This window comes from Schistocerca cancellata, chromosome 5, assembly GCF_023864275.1.
Source record: "Schistocerca cancellata isolate TAMUIC-IGC-003103 chromosome 5, iqSchCanc2.1, whole genome shotgun sequence".
Lineage (NCBI taxonomy): Eukaryota > Metazoa > Arthropoda > Insecta > Orthoptera > Acrididae > Schistocerca > Schistocerca cancellata.
Window position 1 is genome coordinate 226997493 of NC_064630.1, and position 18698 is coordinate 227016190.

An 18698-nucleotide genomic window follows, 5' to 3' on the forward strand; every position below is an offset into this window, starting at 1 on the left:
TGAATTTACACTATGAATGGGTCTTATTACATGCTTTTGCATGCTAAAAATTTTGCTCAGTTTGCCCAGTTTCCCCAGAATATGATCCCATATGACAACTTGTGGTCTCTGTGCTAGCACTTCAACTTTCGAGTGCCCAACACTAATACAGTACCTTAAGGCAACATGATCCTTTCCTACCCTTCAGTTTCTTCTCAGTTACATCTCTTGGCTTAATATAGTGTTATAATATTCCCTTTAATACTATGTTTATTGTTTTTCTCTTCCCCCCATGTTTATTTTCCAATTGAAATCACTATGTCTGGATGAGGTTTCTAGATAGATACTAGTCTCAACACAAGACAGCTTTTTCCGTTACAGATCAATGTTTCCCATACTTTCTATTTTCTAGAAGTGCTAAAAGAACTGTGTGTTGAGACCAACAGAATCATAATGATATTGTGATTGTTCATCTCCAGCTACCCCTTTTTCTTAACTAATTTTCTTCCCCACATTAAGTCATTCTCCTCTTACTATGCATTTTTTGCAGTGTATTCTTTGAGATGTCTCCTGATAGTAGGGTTTGACCACCCTTGACATAAAAAATATAAGAATTTGACACTTAATAACTCATCTAACCCCCCTTCATCCTATTTACCTAGTGAAATGTTAGCATCATATAAATTTTATGATTCGATTCTAGATAGTAGCCCGAGTGACAGTGGTGTGCGCATGCGAGCATGTGTGTGTGTGTGTGTGTGTGTGTGTGTGTGTGTGTGTGTGTGTGTGTGTGTGTTTGCTATGTTCAATCTAACTTCTTGACACTGTTGCGAAGTCCCTGGTATTAGAGATCGGTTCACAAACCTTGTCTGTCTATGGCAAATAATAGGGCAGAGAGGGGTGGGGAGGTGGGGGGGGGGGGGGGGTGAGATGGCATATGATTGTTGCACCCAGTGATACCTGTCATGCATGGCATTCACTTTCTCATTCCCAGTGCCTCCTGCTGCCTCAAGGGGAACAACTCTACTTCATTATTACCCTCTCCACCTACACCCACTGCAGGGCATGTGCTCTATATTTCCAGTTTCCACTATTCCAATCCATGCCAAAACTTTTCCCAGCAGCATCACACATTTGTACTTATTGAACCTTGTATATTTTTCCTCAGTTTCCTTCTTAATACTTGCTAACCATTACACAGTTATGTAAATCACAATACAACTTATAACTAGAGAATGTGTTCTGCCACTGTTTGATGAGTAGCTTTTTTTTCTATCCTATTAAATTACTTTGTCAAAAATTGATTGTTTTTGTTGTTGTATAAGCCCTTGTGAACACATTACCTTAGGCACACACAGTGTAAAGGGAAAAATTATCTTAACCTCACCCTTTACTTCTAAGCAAATGAAAATTAATATCATCACAAATTCACACTCACGAATGCTAAACTGGAGTTTGAAATTAATTTATGGGCATGACTGATGAACAGCTTTATATTTGCAATATTCTGTATGCCATCCTCAGCATCAATATCTGGCCCAACAACTACATACGAGGTATAGAAGTGATCACATAGAACTTTTTCAACTCAGTAGGGGCCGTTGTACAGTTGATAGAAATTGGCTTTCTTTTCTAAGAGATCAGACCAGTGATGGTTTCAGACTAGAACCAAATCACCTTCCTTAATCATAGGGCTCTTGGCTATGCAATCATGGTGCCCCTTCCTGCCAGCTTTATTCCTCCTCATTCTTGTTAGGGCATCTGACAATTTTGTTTGTAGTTCCTCTTCTGGGGAAGGAGGTAATTACACTGTGGCTCTGAGGGGCATAATTACTGGCCCCTCAAGCATCAGCTCAGCGGGGAACAGCTTTTAGCATTGTGAATTAAACTGTTAATGATCTCTTTGAACTGCAGGATATACTGAACCTATTTGGTGTCTTGAGCTGAATGGTGAATCCTTGCCAGGTTCCCCATTTTGTGGAAACCCATTAATCTAGGTTCATGGCTGCATGGTAAATGCTTGTCTAGTGAATACAAGGCCCACAAGAAAGACAGGTAGCATCATGTACATCATGAAGGTAGGCCTCAGCTCACTTGCTTGCTTAACTAAGCAGACAAAATGCACTTCTAAACCTGTTAACTTGCAACTGGGTGTGTACGTGCCAATGGGAATTGCATCTTCTACTGGAATCTGGTATTGTGACGTCTTATTGACTACTGGTCATACAAAAATATTTAAGATAATTTCTCAACATAAATGGTATAACAGCTTGTTTGTAGCATTTAATCTCTGCTGTGTAACAGTCCTCATTTCATACAAGATATGCAATCATCTTGACATGATTTTAATTTTATTGTACCCCAGTACAGCTGGAACAAATAATTAGTAGGCCTAAGCACTTTCTATCACCATAATAGTGGATTCCAGAAGAATATGCAATTCTTGTTTGTAAATACACATCCTATTAACAGGTGTAGAAATGCAGTTTTTCTGCCGAGTAGAGCAAGCGAGTTTTTCTGCTGAGTAGAGCAAGCAAGTAAGCGAGCTCAGCCTACCTTCGTGATGTACGCACCGCTGCCTGTCTTTCTCATAGGCCTCAGGTGAATAGTGACTCCTCACTGCTGCATTTTAGTGATCAAGGCACGAGATATGAACTGTGATCCATTGTCCAACAAGATCCCTTTGGGGTTACCAAACTTATCAGCGTAATGCCACAAACACCTCACAAGAGGAATAGCTGATGTTATTCTCTTGGAATAGAAAATAGTATACAGGGTGTATCAAGAAGAATCATCTGGTTTAAAAAAGCGTAGCTATTATGTTACTTGACATATGTGTGTGAATAATGTACTGTTGGAAAGAGCAAACTCTCAAGTCAGCAGTGTGTGCTCACTTCAGGTCTAGTAAAAATGGTGTCGGGACAACAGAAAGTGTTTTGTGTTCTACATTTTGTGCAGTTCAGGATGGCTTTTGTACTTGGTATTGTGTGGATCCTCCTATAGCACAGAACATTAGACAATGGTGTGAACAGTTCCAAGACGCAGGTTATTTGTGTAAAGGCAAATCGCTGGGCCATACTTGAGTGTCTGACAGACTTCGAATGCATCCACCATAGTTCCACAAGGAGGCTGCAAAAACCAGTTTGCCATGCAGCTCAACAGCTCAACATGCCCCTGATGTCCATCTGGCATGGGTTTTGTTGATGTTTACACATGAAACCATACAAAATTCAGCTACTGCAAACTCTTCATTAAGGTGACAAATAACAACATGTGAAGTTCTGTAATTTCATTCTTAGGCAAGATGGAGGATGACAGTTTTCTTCCACACTTAGTGTTTAGTGACAAGGCAACATTCCATTTAAATGGAAAGGTGAACCATCATAATGTGAGAATATGGAGTATGGAACAACTACATGAAGCTGTACAACATGAGAGGGACTCTCCAAAATTTAAAGTGTTTTGTGCAGTTCACAGGAAAAGGTGTATGGTCCATTTTTCTTTGCTGGAAAGCCTGTTACAGGAAGCACATATCTTTATATGCCTGAGAACTGTCTTTTCCCACAGCTGGAGACTGATTTGAATGACTTCATTCACCAACAGTATAGGACACCACTCACTGGCATCTGGAAGCGCATGTATTTTTAAATCAAAGAATTACTGAACACTGGATCGGTCACACTTGAAAAAATGACTCAACCTTAGATTACTGGCCTCCAAGGCCACCGGACTTGACTGTATGTGATTATTTCTTATGGGGGGGGGTTTATAAAAGACTGTTTATGTGACTCCGTTAACAGCAACAATGAATGAACTAAGACTTCACATAACAGCAACTGTGGAAGCTGTAACTCAAGACATGCTCCCTGCAGTGTGGGAACAATTTGAATACCACACTGACATATGCCATGCATCTCAAGGGGGTGCATATTGAACACCTTTGAAAAGGTATGAAAAAAAAACTTTTTGAATTTCCCATTCACCAAAAAACAAAATTCATTGTATATGTTTACTAGTTTGAGGAATACAGGCATGCCAAATTAGATGATTCTTTTTGATACAAACTGTACGTTTTAAATTAATCTAGGATGGCAAAAAGAAATTGAGTTCCACCTCTGCCTATATGGAGACTTCCCACTACGTATCTACTGAGAGTAGTTCTCACAGTGCAGATGCAAAGACGTGCTGCAATAATCTCATAATTCTTTCTCTTGCTGGCTTAGCCTTCTGGCACAGGAGACACGTGGTTAATTGTTTCACAGTATCTAATTCCATCTTCTTGGAGTGCACATCCTGTTTCAGCATAGCGAGACAATTTGCCACCCAATAGTGTCTAAATAACAGGTGGGTCCACTCCATGAGCTTGGTCTGTCTTGCAGTTCTGCAAATGAGGTGACCTGCTGCCTCAAGGTCAAACAGCTCCCTTCCCTAATCCTTTTCTCAAGCTTTTTCTCAGGCAGCCAGGGGATGGGGGCACTCTCATTTGGCTCTCCTATGCAGGAGAGCTTCTGTAAAATTTGGAAGGTAGGAGACGAGGTACTGGCAGAAGTGAAGCTGTGAGGACAGGGTGTGAGTCGTGCTTGGGTAGCTCAGAGGGTAGAGCACTTCCCCACGAAAGGCAAAGTCCCCATGTTCAAGTCTCGGTCCGGCAAACCGTTTTAATCTGCCAGGAAGTTTCATGAAGAAAGATGTCTATCCATTGTCACACATTGCTAACATTGTAGACTGCCTGAAAGGGGCAAAGTACATATTTCTCAACTGTGGATGTGGAGACAGGCTAATGGTAAATCTGGGTTTATGAGGCTGACTTGGAACAGCTTGCCTTCATTACTCTTGACAGCCTCTGTTACATTAAAGGTATGCCATTTAGACTGTGTAATGCACCAGCATATGATGCACAACCTGCTGCAAAATCTTAAAGGGACGTCGTCTCAGTGTCATATGATTCAAAGTGTCATTTTTTGAAAGTGTTTGAACTAAACTCATGGAAATTGAAATAAGAACACCGTGAATTCATTTTCCCAGGAAGGGGAAACTTTATTGACACATTCCTGGGGTCAGATACATCACATGATCACACTGACAGAACCACAGGCACATAGACACAGGCAACAGAGCATGCACAATGTCGGCACTAGTACAGTGATAACCACCTTTTGCAGCAATGCAGGATGCTATTCTCCCATGGAGACGATCGTAGAGATGCTGGATGTAGTCCTGTGGAATGGCTTGCCATGCCATTTCCACCTGGCGCCTCAGTTGGACCAGCGTTCGTGCTGGACGTGCAGACCGCGTGAGACGACGCTTCATCCAGTCCCAAACATGTTCAATGGAGGACAGATCCGGAGATCTTGCTGGCCAGGGTAGTTGACTTACACTTTCTAGAGCACGTTGGGTGGCACGGGAGGGATACATGCAGTCGTGCATTGTCCTGTTGGAACAGCAAGTTCCCTTGCCGGTCTAGGAATGGTAGAACGATGGGTTCGATGACGGTTTGGATGTACCGTGCACTATTCAGTGTCCCCTCGACGATCACCAGTGGTGTACGGCCAGTGTAGGAGATCGCTCCCCATACCATGATGCCAGGTGTTGGCCCTGTGTGCCTCGGTCGTATGCAGTCCTGATTGTGGCGCTCACCTGCACGGCGCCACACACGCATACGACCATCATTGGCACCAAGGCAGAAGCGACTCTCATCGCTGAAGACGATACGGCTCCATTCGTCCCTCCATTCACGCCTGTCGCGACACCACTGGAGGCGGGCTGCACGATGTTGGGGCGTGAGCAGAAGACGGCCTAACGGTGTGCGGGACCGTAGCCCAGCTTCATGGAGACGGTTGCGAATGGTCCTCGCCGATACCCCAGGAGCAACAGTGTCCCTAATTTGTTGGGAAGTGGCAGTGCAGTCCCCTACGGCACTGCGTAGGATCCTACGGTCTTGGCGTGCATCCGTGCGTCGCTGCGGTCCGGTCCCAGGTCGACGGGCACATGCACCTTCCGCCGACCACTGGCGACAACATCGATGTACTGTGGAGACCTCACGCCCCACGTGTTGAGCAATTCGGCGGTACGTCCACCCGGCCTCCCGCATGCCCACTATACGCCCTCGCTCAAAGTCCGTCAACTGCACATATGGTTCACGTCCACGCTGTCGCGGCATGCTACCAGTGTTAAAGACAGCGATGGAGCTCCGTATGCCACGGCAAACTGGCTGACACTGACGGCGGCGGTGCACAAATGCTGCGCAGCTAGCGCCATTCGACGGCCAACACCGCGGTTCCTGGTGTGTCCGCTGTGCCGTGCGTGTGATCATTGCTTGTACAGCCCTCTCGCAGTGTCCGGAGCAAGTATGGTGGGTCTGACACACCGGTGTCAATGTGTTCTTTTTTCCATTTCCAGGAGTATACATCTCAGCCACCTGCCAACCATGACAAAATGTATTCAGACTACAGACCTTTGCCCCAGTCCAAGAAAGCCCCTCTTCACTGGCCAAGAAATAAAAATCCTGGGCATCTATCACATAATTTTGTGTTTTGAGAATTTTTCTTGGAAAGTGCACATGCTACCAACAATTGGACTTTTGTACCAAGGTATGTCCATTACAGTAACGATTGTTGCAAGATGAGAAGTTTTCCTGGAATGAGGTGCAAGAAAGCTCTCTACTTGTCCTTAAGGAGACAGTAACTTCTTCAGTCCTAGAATTATAGTAAGAGATTACTGAGGCAGAGCTTTAAACTGACACTGTTGGTTATGATATAAGTGCAGTTCTAGTGAAAATTCAGGAAGGTGACTAAAAGGCGACAGTTTATGTCAGAGATGAAATATTCTACATGTGAGAAAGAGTGCCTTGCAGCTGTTTGGGTCATATACAAGTTCTGGATTTATTTGTTTAGCCAATCATTCTTTGTTGTGATAAGCTATCATTCTCTATGCTGGCTTATTAGCTTGAAGGATCCATTGGGTTGACTATCAAGATGGGCATTCAGGCTTTTCGGGGTATGATTTCACAGTGATTTACAAAAGCAGATGCAAAAACAAAGATTCCAACTGCCTTTCAAGTAATATTGTAGTGGAACACAGCAGTGTGCATGAAATCTGTCATTGCTGCATTAAATGACATAACTGTTAAATAGAGGGAAGATCCAGCACCACTGAAAACCATAGACATCTTGAAGGATCAGGAACTGACCAAAGGAGAGTTCTAATTAATAAATGGTGCATTGTATAAGGGGAACTGTGACCCTGTTGAATTGAAATGGTGCTAGTCATCCCAGCTCATTTATGACCAGCTATCTTCAAGCATTTCCATGACACTCCAACATCAGGAGACCTAGGATCCATGACGACTCTAGACATAAACAGATGCAGGAATCACTGGCCATGTCTTGACAGGCCCATTATGCTGTGAGACACTGTAATGGATGCCAATAATAAAAGGACCTGCTGCTGTTACCTCTGGGGCATCTGGTACCAGATCCACCTGTAGCAGTGCCATTGTGCTGTATAGGTATCAATCTCTCATGGAGTTTCCTGAACTCAGCAAACAGGAATTGATGGACAAGTGTCTGCACTGAATACCTCCCTGCTATGCAGTCACCAAAAGTGCCAACTGCTGCAGCTCCATAAATTGTGGAGTTCCTTGTAGAAGACATCATTTGGAAGCACAAAGCACCCTTTGTGATGATGTCTCATCTGAAAAAGTTTTCCAGTCGACAATAGTATCAAAGGTAATTTCATGTTCTGACATCACACACAGCATAATAACTGCCTACCATCCACAGATTAGTGGTCCCACACAGCACTTTAATAAAACATTGGCAGATATTCTCTGAATATACATTAATGTAAAATGGAGAGGATAGGGTACTGTACTGCCTGTCACAACATTCACAGATAGCACAATGAAACAAGATAATGCACACTTCACACTGTGCTGGTCATTGTGGCTGAGTGGTTCTAGGGACTTCAGTCTGGAACTGCGAGACCGCTATGGTCACAGGTTCAAATCCTGCCTCGGGCATGGCTGTGTATGATGTCTTTAGGTTAGTTAGGTTTAAGTAGTTCTAAGTTCTAGGGGGCTGATGACCTCAGATGTTAAGTCCCTTGGTGCTCAGAGCCATTTGAACCTTCACACTGTTCTTTCTGATTCACTGACATGACGTCAAGTCACAATAAGTACCTCGTTCCAGTTTCAGACAGATGATACTCATGATCACTACATGAAACATGAGGGTTGCCCAGAAAGTAATGCACTGCATTTTTCTTTCTCATCCAAAAACAATGCTGTGAATGTGAAACATTACATACGTATTATTTGAAGTCTCCTGGGTGCATCCGTCAAGTTTCCGTCACACCCGAGAGATAGTGTAGCTGCAGGACAGTTTCAAAATTATGTCTGTAGGTGATGTACATTACAAGCAACATGCCATCATCGAATTTCTCACTACAGAGAAAGAAACTGGGGAATATTCACAAACGCTTGTGCAAAGTCTATGGAGCATCTGCTGTCGACAGAAGCAGAGTTAGTCACTGGGCACAGAGGGTGAGGTCACCAGGCAATTCAGTTGAGCTCCATGATTTGCAGTGGTCGGGGAGACCATCCACAGCTGTCACACCTCACATGTTGCAGTGAGCTAATGTTGTCATTCATGAGGACAGACCCATTACAACTCTGCATTTTGCGGATGTTGAGGAGGTGGTTTACACAGTGAAACACTGGCTCCACCACCAGGACAAGGACTGGTACTGACAGGGCATACATACCCATGCTTCGCGCTGGAGGAAGGCCATAAAATGGGATAGAGATTACCTGGAAAATTCGTGTGTGTAGATAAAACATCATTCTTTTGTGTGTGTAATTCTCATTATGTTCAATAAAGAATTATTGAAGAAAAAATGTGCACTGCATTACTTTGTGGGCAACCCTCAAACATAATCACCAGCGCCGAAAAAGCAAGGCAGCTGGCTTGCATGTGGACACTGGATGTCCAGGAGAAAGACAAAAGTACAGAAACGCTAAGCAGCAGTGGGTGAGATAGATCCCAGGAGGCTTGGTATGAATTTTTATGCTTGTGTGGACAACAGGACTACGAAAAAAGTTAATAAAGTACTGCTTTTGGTGGTATCATATCCTTTGTCACTATTTGGATGTCACATTTGAAGTCAAGAATTATGACCCTTCATCAAGACAACTTAAGTACAGGGACATCATCCTTGTCCTGCCTATGAAGCCCTACTACAGTCCAGAGGTGCATATTGACAGTGGGAGGTTCAAGCAAATGAAGACCCACTCAACAGTTGTGAAGCTTTGGTAGGAGGGGCTACCTTCAATGTGCATCATAATGAAGGGGATGTAACAACATGATGAGAATGCAAACACCTGACAGTACCACCATAAAGAGGACCATTGACAAGGTCTAGATCCAGGACACTGTTGTCAGCGCCAATGGGAACTTCTGAAAGAGGGGGTTGCTGTTTCTCCAGGTGAGGTAGTAATGCCATGACATGTGGGGCATGCACCATAGCATAACGATTAGCATCCCTGGCTGGCACATTGTGGATCACCAGTGCAAACCTGACCACCAGCAATTATTTATTATTAGCCTCTTCCCCTTGGCTTCACCTGCGTAAGAGTTTGACATGTATATTGAACACACCACCTTGTTCCCCTCTCTGTGTCCACCCCATTCTCCCAACTATATGTGTCTATCTCATCCTTCCTACTCTCTTTGTCCCTTAATCTCCTCCTTTGCTTCTCTCTGTCTATTTCCTCCATTCCCCCTCTGTGACAATATCTTTCTTTCCCCTTCCTCTAACCAATCATCCTCCCTAATTCTCTTTCCATCTCTGTCTCCCCCTCTTCCTTTTTCACCTACATACTACCACTCTACATCTTACACCTGCCTCATGCATCTCCTCGTCATCCTTTCGTTCTATCCGTCCCTTCCTCTATCCGTTTAAGACTGTGCCCAGCCAAGTCATCTCCGTGTGTAGTGCAAGGAGTACTCTTAAATGATGAAGGGCTGATACTGCTCCCATGACGTCATGACATCCATGTCATACAGGGAAGGCTACATTTCAGGGGCTTCAAAATCATTTATTTGCCCCTGATGTACAGGCTGCTTTGCAAAGCAAGTGGATAATGCAGGCCAGTACTACTCCAACACAACATACCAGTCTTGATAGGCAGCCTACTTGTAGGGGCCTGGACCACTATTTCTTACCACTAAATGTAGACTGCCCTGCAAAGCAGACTGATTTGGCAGGACAACACTGTTCCCACAACACATCTGTCATACAGGGCAGGCTACATAACAGGGGCTTCAAAAATCATTTATTTGCCCCTGACGTACAGGCTGCCTTGCAAAGCAGATGGATAATGTAGGCCAGTACTACTCCAACACAACATACCAGTCATGATAGGCAGCCTTCTTGTAGGTGCCTGGACCATTGTTTCTTACCAATAAATGTAAACTGGTCTGCAAAGCAGACTGATTTGGCAGGACAACACTGTTCCCACGCAACATGCCTGTTGTGCAGGGAGAATATATGCCAAGAATTTCTGTACATTCAGGAATACGTGATGTTTGTATAAATACTGGCATTCAGCAATATTCAGTGTTTGTATAAATAGCTGCATTCTCCATCCAAGAGGTCAGTTCTGCTCTGGTTGTACATTGGTGACAGTACTAAATGTGCTTTTTCTTGTAAGTGTTATACTTCATTTATGAACCTGCCTTCAGATTTGACTTGATTGTGGTCTGATATATAAAAAGGCACATTTGTTTTAGAGTGCTGCAGGTACTCTTTATTACCTCCAGCTAGAAGTTTGTACCACCAACTCCAACAGGGGAGAAGATGATGCCAGTTCTGAGTGCATTCAAACAGGAGAAGCGGTAAGATTTATATCATAGAAACATGAAACAAAAACAGTTCATATTTCATGTACCTGCATTTCCTTTCATAATACCTGTGTTCACTGACACCTGTGTTTCAAACTGTATCTTTTTAATCTCATGTGAATAGGATGTTTCCAGAATGTGAATAGTTTGTGTGACATTTAAGTTTCATATAGTAAAGAATATAACTAGCTGAGTTTTGCCTCTCATGCCTTGTATTCTGCCATCTGTAATGTTCTGTGTAGTCCGTGCACCCAAATGCCATACCAAACCTTGCCTTGCTATACATCTTGTTACCATCGCTGTACTGTGGGTTCATATACACACATCAAAAAATGTTTTACATCACCTCGGTTCCAAGAGTTCCGGAACCTGTACAGAAAATTGGAATAGAGATCAACATAAACATAATTTCTGCCCTTTTTATTGCTCATGAAAACCACTCATTGCATGTTGTACCACCATATAGCGAGACCTTCAGAGGTGGTGATTCAGATTGCTGTACACACTGGTACCTCTAATACCCAGTAGCACACCCTCTTGCATTGATGCATGCCTGTATTCATCATGTCATACTATCCAAAAGTTCATCAAGGCACTGTTGGTCCAGATTGTCCCACAACTCGACAGCGATTCAGCGTAGATTACTCAGAGTGATTGGTGGGTCACATCGTCCATAAATAGCCCTATTCAATCTATCCCAGGCATGTTCGATAGGGTTCATGTCTGGAGAACATGCTGCCAACTCCAGTCAAGTGATGTCTCATTATTCTGAAGGAAGTCATTCACAAGATGTGCACAATGGGAATGTGAATTGTCTTCCATGAAGATGAATGCCTTGCCAATATGCTGCTGATATGCTTGCACTGTTGGTTGGAGGTGGCTTTCTCGTATCATACAGCTGCTATGGCACCTTCCACGACCACCAGTGGTGTACATTGGTCCCACATAATGCCACCCCAAAACAGCATGTAACCTCCACCTTGCTGCACTCGCAGGACAGTGTGTTTAAGGCATTCAGCCCAACCGGGTTGCCTCCAAACGCATCTCTGGCGATTGTCAGTGAAGAGAACATGATGCCAGTCCTGAGTGGTCCATTCAGCATTTTGTTGGGCCCATCTGTACTGTGCTGCATGTTGTTGTGGTTGCAAAGATGGACCTCGCCATGGACATCGGGAGTGAAGTTTCTCATCATGCATCCTATTGCACACCATTTGAGCCATAACATGACATTCTGCGGCTGCATGAAACGCATTATTTAACATGGTGGCATTGCTGTCAGAATTACTCTGAGCCATAATCCATATGTAGTGGTCATTCACTGCAGTAGTAGTCCTTGGGCAGCCTGAGCGAGGCATGTCATTGTCAGTTTCTGTCTCTCTGTATCTCCTCCATATCCATACAATATCACTTTGGTTCACTCCAAGATGCCTGGACACCACTCGTTGAGAGCCCTTACTGGCACAAAGTAACAAAGAGGATGAATCAAACTGCGGTACTGACTGTCTGGGTATGATTGAACTACAGACAACATGAGCCATGTACCTCCTTCCTGGTGGAATGACCAGAACTGATTGGCTGTCGGATCCCCTCTGTCTAATAGGTGCTGCTCATGCGTGGTTGTTTACATTTTTGGGCGGGTATACTGACATCTCTGAACAGTCAAAAGAGACTATGTCTGTGATAAAATATCCACAGTCAACATCTATCTTCAGGAGTTCTGGGAACCGGGGTGATGCAAAACTTTTTTATGTGTGTATATGAATGTAATGGAGTTGACTCTAACCTGGCTTCTCTTTTGTGTTTACTTTTCTCCTCTCCATCCCTAATTTGCTACTCCACTCATCTCCAACTTACAGAGCAAAATTACAATAGGGATCATTGTCCTGATGCCTTCTAAGGCAGACACATGAAAATTTCATGACAAACAGGACACAGCACATTATCCTGGACTGAGGGTAATCTACTGACACCAAGGAAGGTTTGGTTTGACTTGGAGGAATGTAGTAATACCATTGATGTTCAAGTTATACATAATGCTTTGATGGATAGTTGCAGTTGCAATCTCAGGATTTTCACAAACGATGAACTTATATATGAGCAAATGCAATCCAATACATATTGTGGTAGTACCTTTTTAGATGTGGACACAATATCAGCCTTGTGCAAAGACTGACAAGTAGCTCTTAATGTAGGGAAACGTTAAATTTTTCACTTCATGAAACAAGTGTGCTATCCTTTGACTACAGGATTAATTAGTTGCAACTAGTCAGTTATGTCATGCAAATATTTGTGAGTAACAATGTATAGAGATGTGAAGTGGAACAACCATATAGCCTCAGTAATAAGGTGAAACAAATGGTGGGCTACAATTCATAGGTAGGATGCTGGGTATCGTTTCTCTACAAATGACTGCATACAAAACATATACATAGCTCATGCTTGCAGGCTGCTCAAGATTGTGGGACCTGTAACACTGCAGAAACATAGAGTGTATACAAAGAAGAGTAGTAGAAATTTCACAGACTTGTTTGACTGGTGAAAGAGTGCAACAGAAATGGTGTGAAATCTTAGGTGGGAAACACTGAAAGAAAGATATACATACCACAAGAACTGGCTTAGAAAAATTAAGGATTCATATTTCAGGAGATACACTATAGACATTCTTTAGACCTCTATATATCTATCCCATAAAGTGATTGAGCAGATTAAAAATAACCACACAGGCGAACAAGCACTCATACTTCCTACACTCCATCCATGAACAGAACAGGAAAAAATCTTAATATGAATGGAAAGCACCCTCTGCCATACACTACAGTGATACACAGTGTATATGTAAAATATAGAAAATGCGATTTCTCAGCTACAGGAGACCAATGTGCGGTTCACAGAGATTTATAACAGGAAACACACACACTCCTATGGCCACTGTGAAAGATATAGCCACTACTCATATAGAAATAAAAGCAATGGGCTCACAAAGATAATTATCAACCTCACTTTTAACAATGAACAACCAATAACCAATAGAAGCTGCTAAAAGAAAATCATGAAGACTTAATGTTTGGATCATTTTAAAAAAGAATGCAGTCAATCTTGTGCAAGAAACAAACCCATGTGCAGTCAGTGGCAGCTATTTATCTTGCACCATAAAGTCAAGTTGATTTCATCTGTAAGAAAGATGACAAGAAGTCTTATCTGGAATACAAAAAGAGTTCTTCTCGACAATTATATTGCTAAGGTCTAAGCAATAACTGGCACATACAACACAAGTGTTCTAGAAAAGGGTGATGAAGGAAAAAAAAAGTAGCCTCATGTCTGAAGAATTCATCTGCATACAAGGTGTCCTTTGGCAATGGGAAAGCTGAGGGATTTGAAGCTCAAATTTATCCACCCTATTTACAACATTTGGGTCTACTTTTTAGCTACCACTAGCCCCCCCCCCTCCACCACACATACATTACCTGTGGTTGGTAAACATTTAGAGGTCAATGTAGAAGACAGAGAAGTCGTGAAAGTAAAGACTCATACTTCGACTTACAGATGAAGATATCTGACTGCCTGGTACAGCCAGAAGCTCACAGTCATATATTTCATGTGTGGGAGTAATATGCCAGTGGCTGCCAGGAATTGTTAGAGTGCCACACTAATGGGTATCTGGATCATATCCACAACAGTAGTTAGTGCTGCATCAAGTGTTGAGGATGCTTAAAGCACTGCCATTGGCATTGCCCTTCTTTGTATCCTTGAATACAGAGCACATATCTTCTGTCCAGTGCACAAGAGACTTCCTGTTTAACATTAGGAGCTGTCAAAGGTTCCTGTATCTCTGCTGCATGGGGAAGGTGTCATCTGTAGAAATTAAGCACACACAAGAAATGTTGTAATTCCTTGGCTGTAGGTGGCCTGGGTGGTTGTAGTATTGCTTCTACCTTCTTGGTCAAAGGAAGAAAGCCCACAGCAGAGATTTTATGACCAAGAAGCATCACTTCTGACTGCCAGAAACACATTTGGCTATGTTCATTACGGCTCCATATTGTTCTAGTTATCCGAAGATCTCAAGCAGGAGCTGATGTTGTCCAGATTGGTGGAGAACACCAGGGCATCATCAAGGTAAGCAAAGCAAAATGGTAATCTTTGGAGAACAGAATCTATAAATCTCTGCTACATTTGAACTGCATTGCATAAGCTGAAGGTCATAATCATGCTCTCTCATATAAACCAAAAGGTGAGATTATGGTGGTTTTGGTATGTCTCCTGCAGCTGCAGGTACCAGGGTGTAAGATTTTGCTCAGTCCAAGATGGTGAAAATGGTGACACCATGTAGTGTGTAATTAAAGTTCCTGTAATAGTGGTATAGAGTATTTGCCAGAGACTGTTTGAAAGTTAATCCATAATAATCACTGCATTGGTGCCAGGTGTCACCTTTCTTTGGCACTAAGTACAATGCTGATGACCACAGACTTTTGGATGGTCGCATTAATCCTTCCTGTAACATGAAATCAAATTTGGCCTTCGCAGTTGCTAAACAGTCCGGAGCCAAACATTTAGCAAACATCTAGACATAGACATTGATTTAATATGGTGCACTGTATCACGGGGTATTCTCCTTGGGGCACCGGGTGGTCTGGTCAAAGTGAGGCAGTCCCTCAGTAATGCAGCGTACTCACCACTTGAATCCTCCGTCCGCTGGCACTGTGGACTGCTGTGTGGGAGTGGAAGCTGGTGACAACAAGGCTGGTGACGTTGTCCACCACGTGGGCATTCACCACATTTGGTAGTAGCTGGTAGTGCACCAGGTCTGCTCTACCTCTGTGATGTCCGCAATGGTGAAATCCCACATGTATGGGTGGTACAGTCCAATATTAAGGTCCAACAGCTGACTGGCATACAATGCAATTGAAGAGTTGTTAGTAGCTGTTAGGCAAAAAGCAATTGGCACCTGACAATGATGCAGAGACGTACAAGGCAATATACTCAGGTCAGAGCCAGCGTCTACCAGGAATTCTATACCGGACCCTCAATCAATTAAAAACAGGCACTTGAAGGATGTTTGGCAATAAGTTGTGCCTGCTACTGACTATCAACGACATTTGGGAACAAACAAGATGGTGAACACTTCTTCACCTTACCAAACTAGCAATGTTACCAACATAACTGTGTGTTGCTCAATTGAGCTGCATGTCCATCTCCGAGGCAACAATTGCCTTGATCTGCAGTGGCAAGTGGATATCCCACAATGTTCATAACAAGGTATCTGCTACTATGCCCATGTCAACTTTACTGCGTAGATGACACAGTTACTGCAATGGCTTGCCATTGCTGATCTCTTCCTGTGTTAGTGCTTGCGTAATGTGATCATGTGATCTTCCTGGGAGGCAGCTGCATGTTGTATCAATTCTGTCTTGACCTTAGTCTATGCGACTTTCTCAGGTGGTGCAGTAATGATATCTTGTACCTCGACTGCAAATCTGCGGTCCAACGGATTTAAGACAAGGGCAAACTTAGTCACATTGGCCATTTTTCCCATGCAGCAGAAATATGACTCTGCTAGTGCAAACCAAAGAACAGGATTGTGTGGCCAGAATGGTGGCAAAGGCTTAGTGCTAATCCTGAAACAGTGCACTCTTCAACCATTGCATGGTTCACTGTGTCTCTGTCACATTACTTTTCCTCCCGGCACCTTTGGATCACCATTTGTCAGTGCTTATAGGGGAAATGCTGCCTGACAGTTGTCAGATGTGTTCTATATATAGGAGGAAAAAACTCAAGAATGGATAACAGATTTTATTAATTCCAACACATTAGGCTACCTCCACTCATAACTCAAGAATAATTGAATTGAAGCATAGCCTCCTTACAGAATCACAGTTTTTAATCAGAAAGGATGCTGAAAAACATCATAGCACGGTATCAGAGTGTAGTCAAAACAGAAAATAAATTTAAATCTAAGCTAAACATGTGCATGGAGAAACAAATTGCTCATACAACCCAGCTCTCCTGGTGGCCAGGGTTGAAATACTTGAAAGCAATTCTCTTGCTATACATTCATGATACTGTACCATCACTGCAAAACACAGAACTTCCTGCAAAAGATAGAGACTGACGCGTCGTGTGCAGCAGCTTCATTCAGATCAGGACAACTAACTTTCTTAGAAGATTTTCATTAAATAACAAAATCTGACATCTTATATTACTATTCTTCTCTCATGGTCAACAAAAGTCATAAAACATAAATGGGAAAAGCAAAAATGTCTGATACACATGACAAATATATTCTTTTAGCTCTCTGTTTTCAATGTAACAATTACTCTGTATTCTACCATTAGTTATTAATTTTCATTCCAATACTCAAACAATGGAAAATCCGGGATGGAATGTACAATATTATGAAAAGGAAAATTGCTGCTCACCATGTAGTGGAGATGCTGAGTCGTAGACAGGCACAACAAAAAGATTCTCACAATTAAAGCTTTCAGCCATTGGCCTTCATCAACAATAGACAACAGACACACATACACACACACACATGCACACACACTCATGCAAGCACAACTAGTGCTCATGTTGCAGTCTCAGGCAACTGAAACCTTACAATTGCGTGAGACTGCAGTCATGTGCTGGGTTTGTGTGTGTGTGTGTGTGTGTGTGTGTGTGTGTGTGTGTGCACATGCGTATGTGTGTCTGTCATCTGTTGATGAGAAAAGTCAATGGCCCAAAACTTTAATTGTGAGGGTCTTTTTTTTTTAGCCTATCTGTGACTCGGTATCTCCGCTATATGGTGAGTAGCAACTTTCCTTTTCATAATTTTCATTACAATAGCATGACAATAAAGACCATCAAATTAACTCCCCTGCCCATCCATACTTTAATTAAATAAGACAATTTTGCAAAACACTTAATGATAACCACAACATTCTAGGATAAATTGTAATAATTATTGAAATTCAACTAAAATGTATGCAAGAATGAACTGATAAATCCACATAAAGCATGCATGCATGCTTTGTCAATGAAGCAACAAAGTGTCATCCTCCCTACATGCTCCCAAATGCCAAGTGCAACCAGGCCTATGAGCACCTGGCTGCAATTCAGTATCAAGATGTCTCTTCATAGCATGTGTGGGCAGTGTGAAGTATCTTGTAAACACGGGTTCAGACCTTGCAATATTCCTCCATCCTATATTAGGAGACAGCAGGGAAGGCTGAGGTACCCTACCTCACAGGCAGCAAACAATTTGGCCATTAAAACTTACTGCACACACAACAGCAATTTAGACCTAGGACTACACTATACATATTTGTGGATGTTTTCTGTGGCTGACGAAAATGAGCTGATCCTGGGTGCAGACTTTCTTAGCCACTACAGGTTGCTAGCCAACATAACAAATGGCCAGCTCATTGATGTGACAACAAATTTAAAGACAGTGATACAGCACTGGCAGGCCACATTGTACAGTATAAAATCTGTGAAGTGCTCTAGACCATATGATGACATCCTCAAAAAGTTCCATGACCTCACTTGCCTGGCTGGTGCACCAAAGGACATTAATCATTTGATGGTGCATGACACAATAACCACGTCCTGCCCTCCCACATCATTTCACCCACGTCAACTCGCACCCAATAGACTTGCAGTAGCAAAGGCAGATTTGAAGGTCACGCTGTGGGAAGGCACAGTTCGACAGTCAAGCAGCCCATGGTCATTGGTGCCACATTTAGACTGAAGAAAGACAAGTCATGGTGCCCATGTGGGGAGTGCCATGCTCTTAGCTCACAAACAGTGCCAGACAGATCCAGTCCCACACCTTCAAGACTT

The 18698-nt window shown here is 42.9% G+C and overlaps 1 protein-coding gene across 23 annotated transcripts in view; it reads left to right on the forward strand.

Annotated features, from left to right (window-relative positions):
- The window catches only part of LOC126188844 (uncharacterized), a 2133693-nt gene that overhangs the window by 30750 nt on the left and 2084245 nt on the right, over positions 1-18698 (forward strand). For 22 of the 23 annotated variants that reach the window (XM_049930478.1, XM_049930484.1, XM_049930467.1 and 19 more), the window contains exon 3: positions 10770-10874. The exons of the other annotated variant lie outside the window; for it this stretch is intronic. In XM_049930478.1, coding sequence (XP_049786435.1) covers positions 10770-10874 — 105 coding nt within the window. The remainder of the gene's footprint in view (positions 1-10769; positions 10875-18698) is intronic. 23 annotated transcript variants of the gene reach the window in all.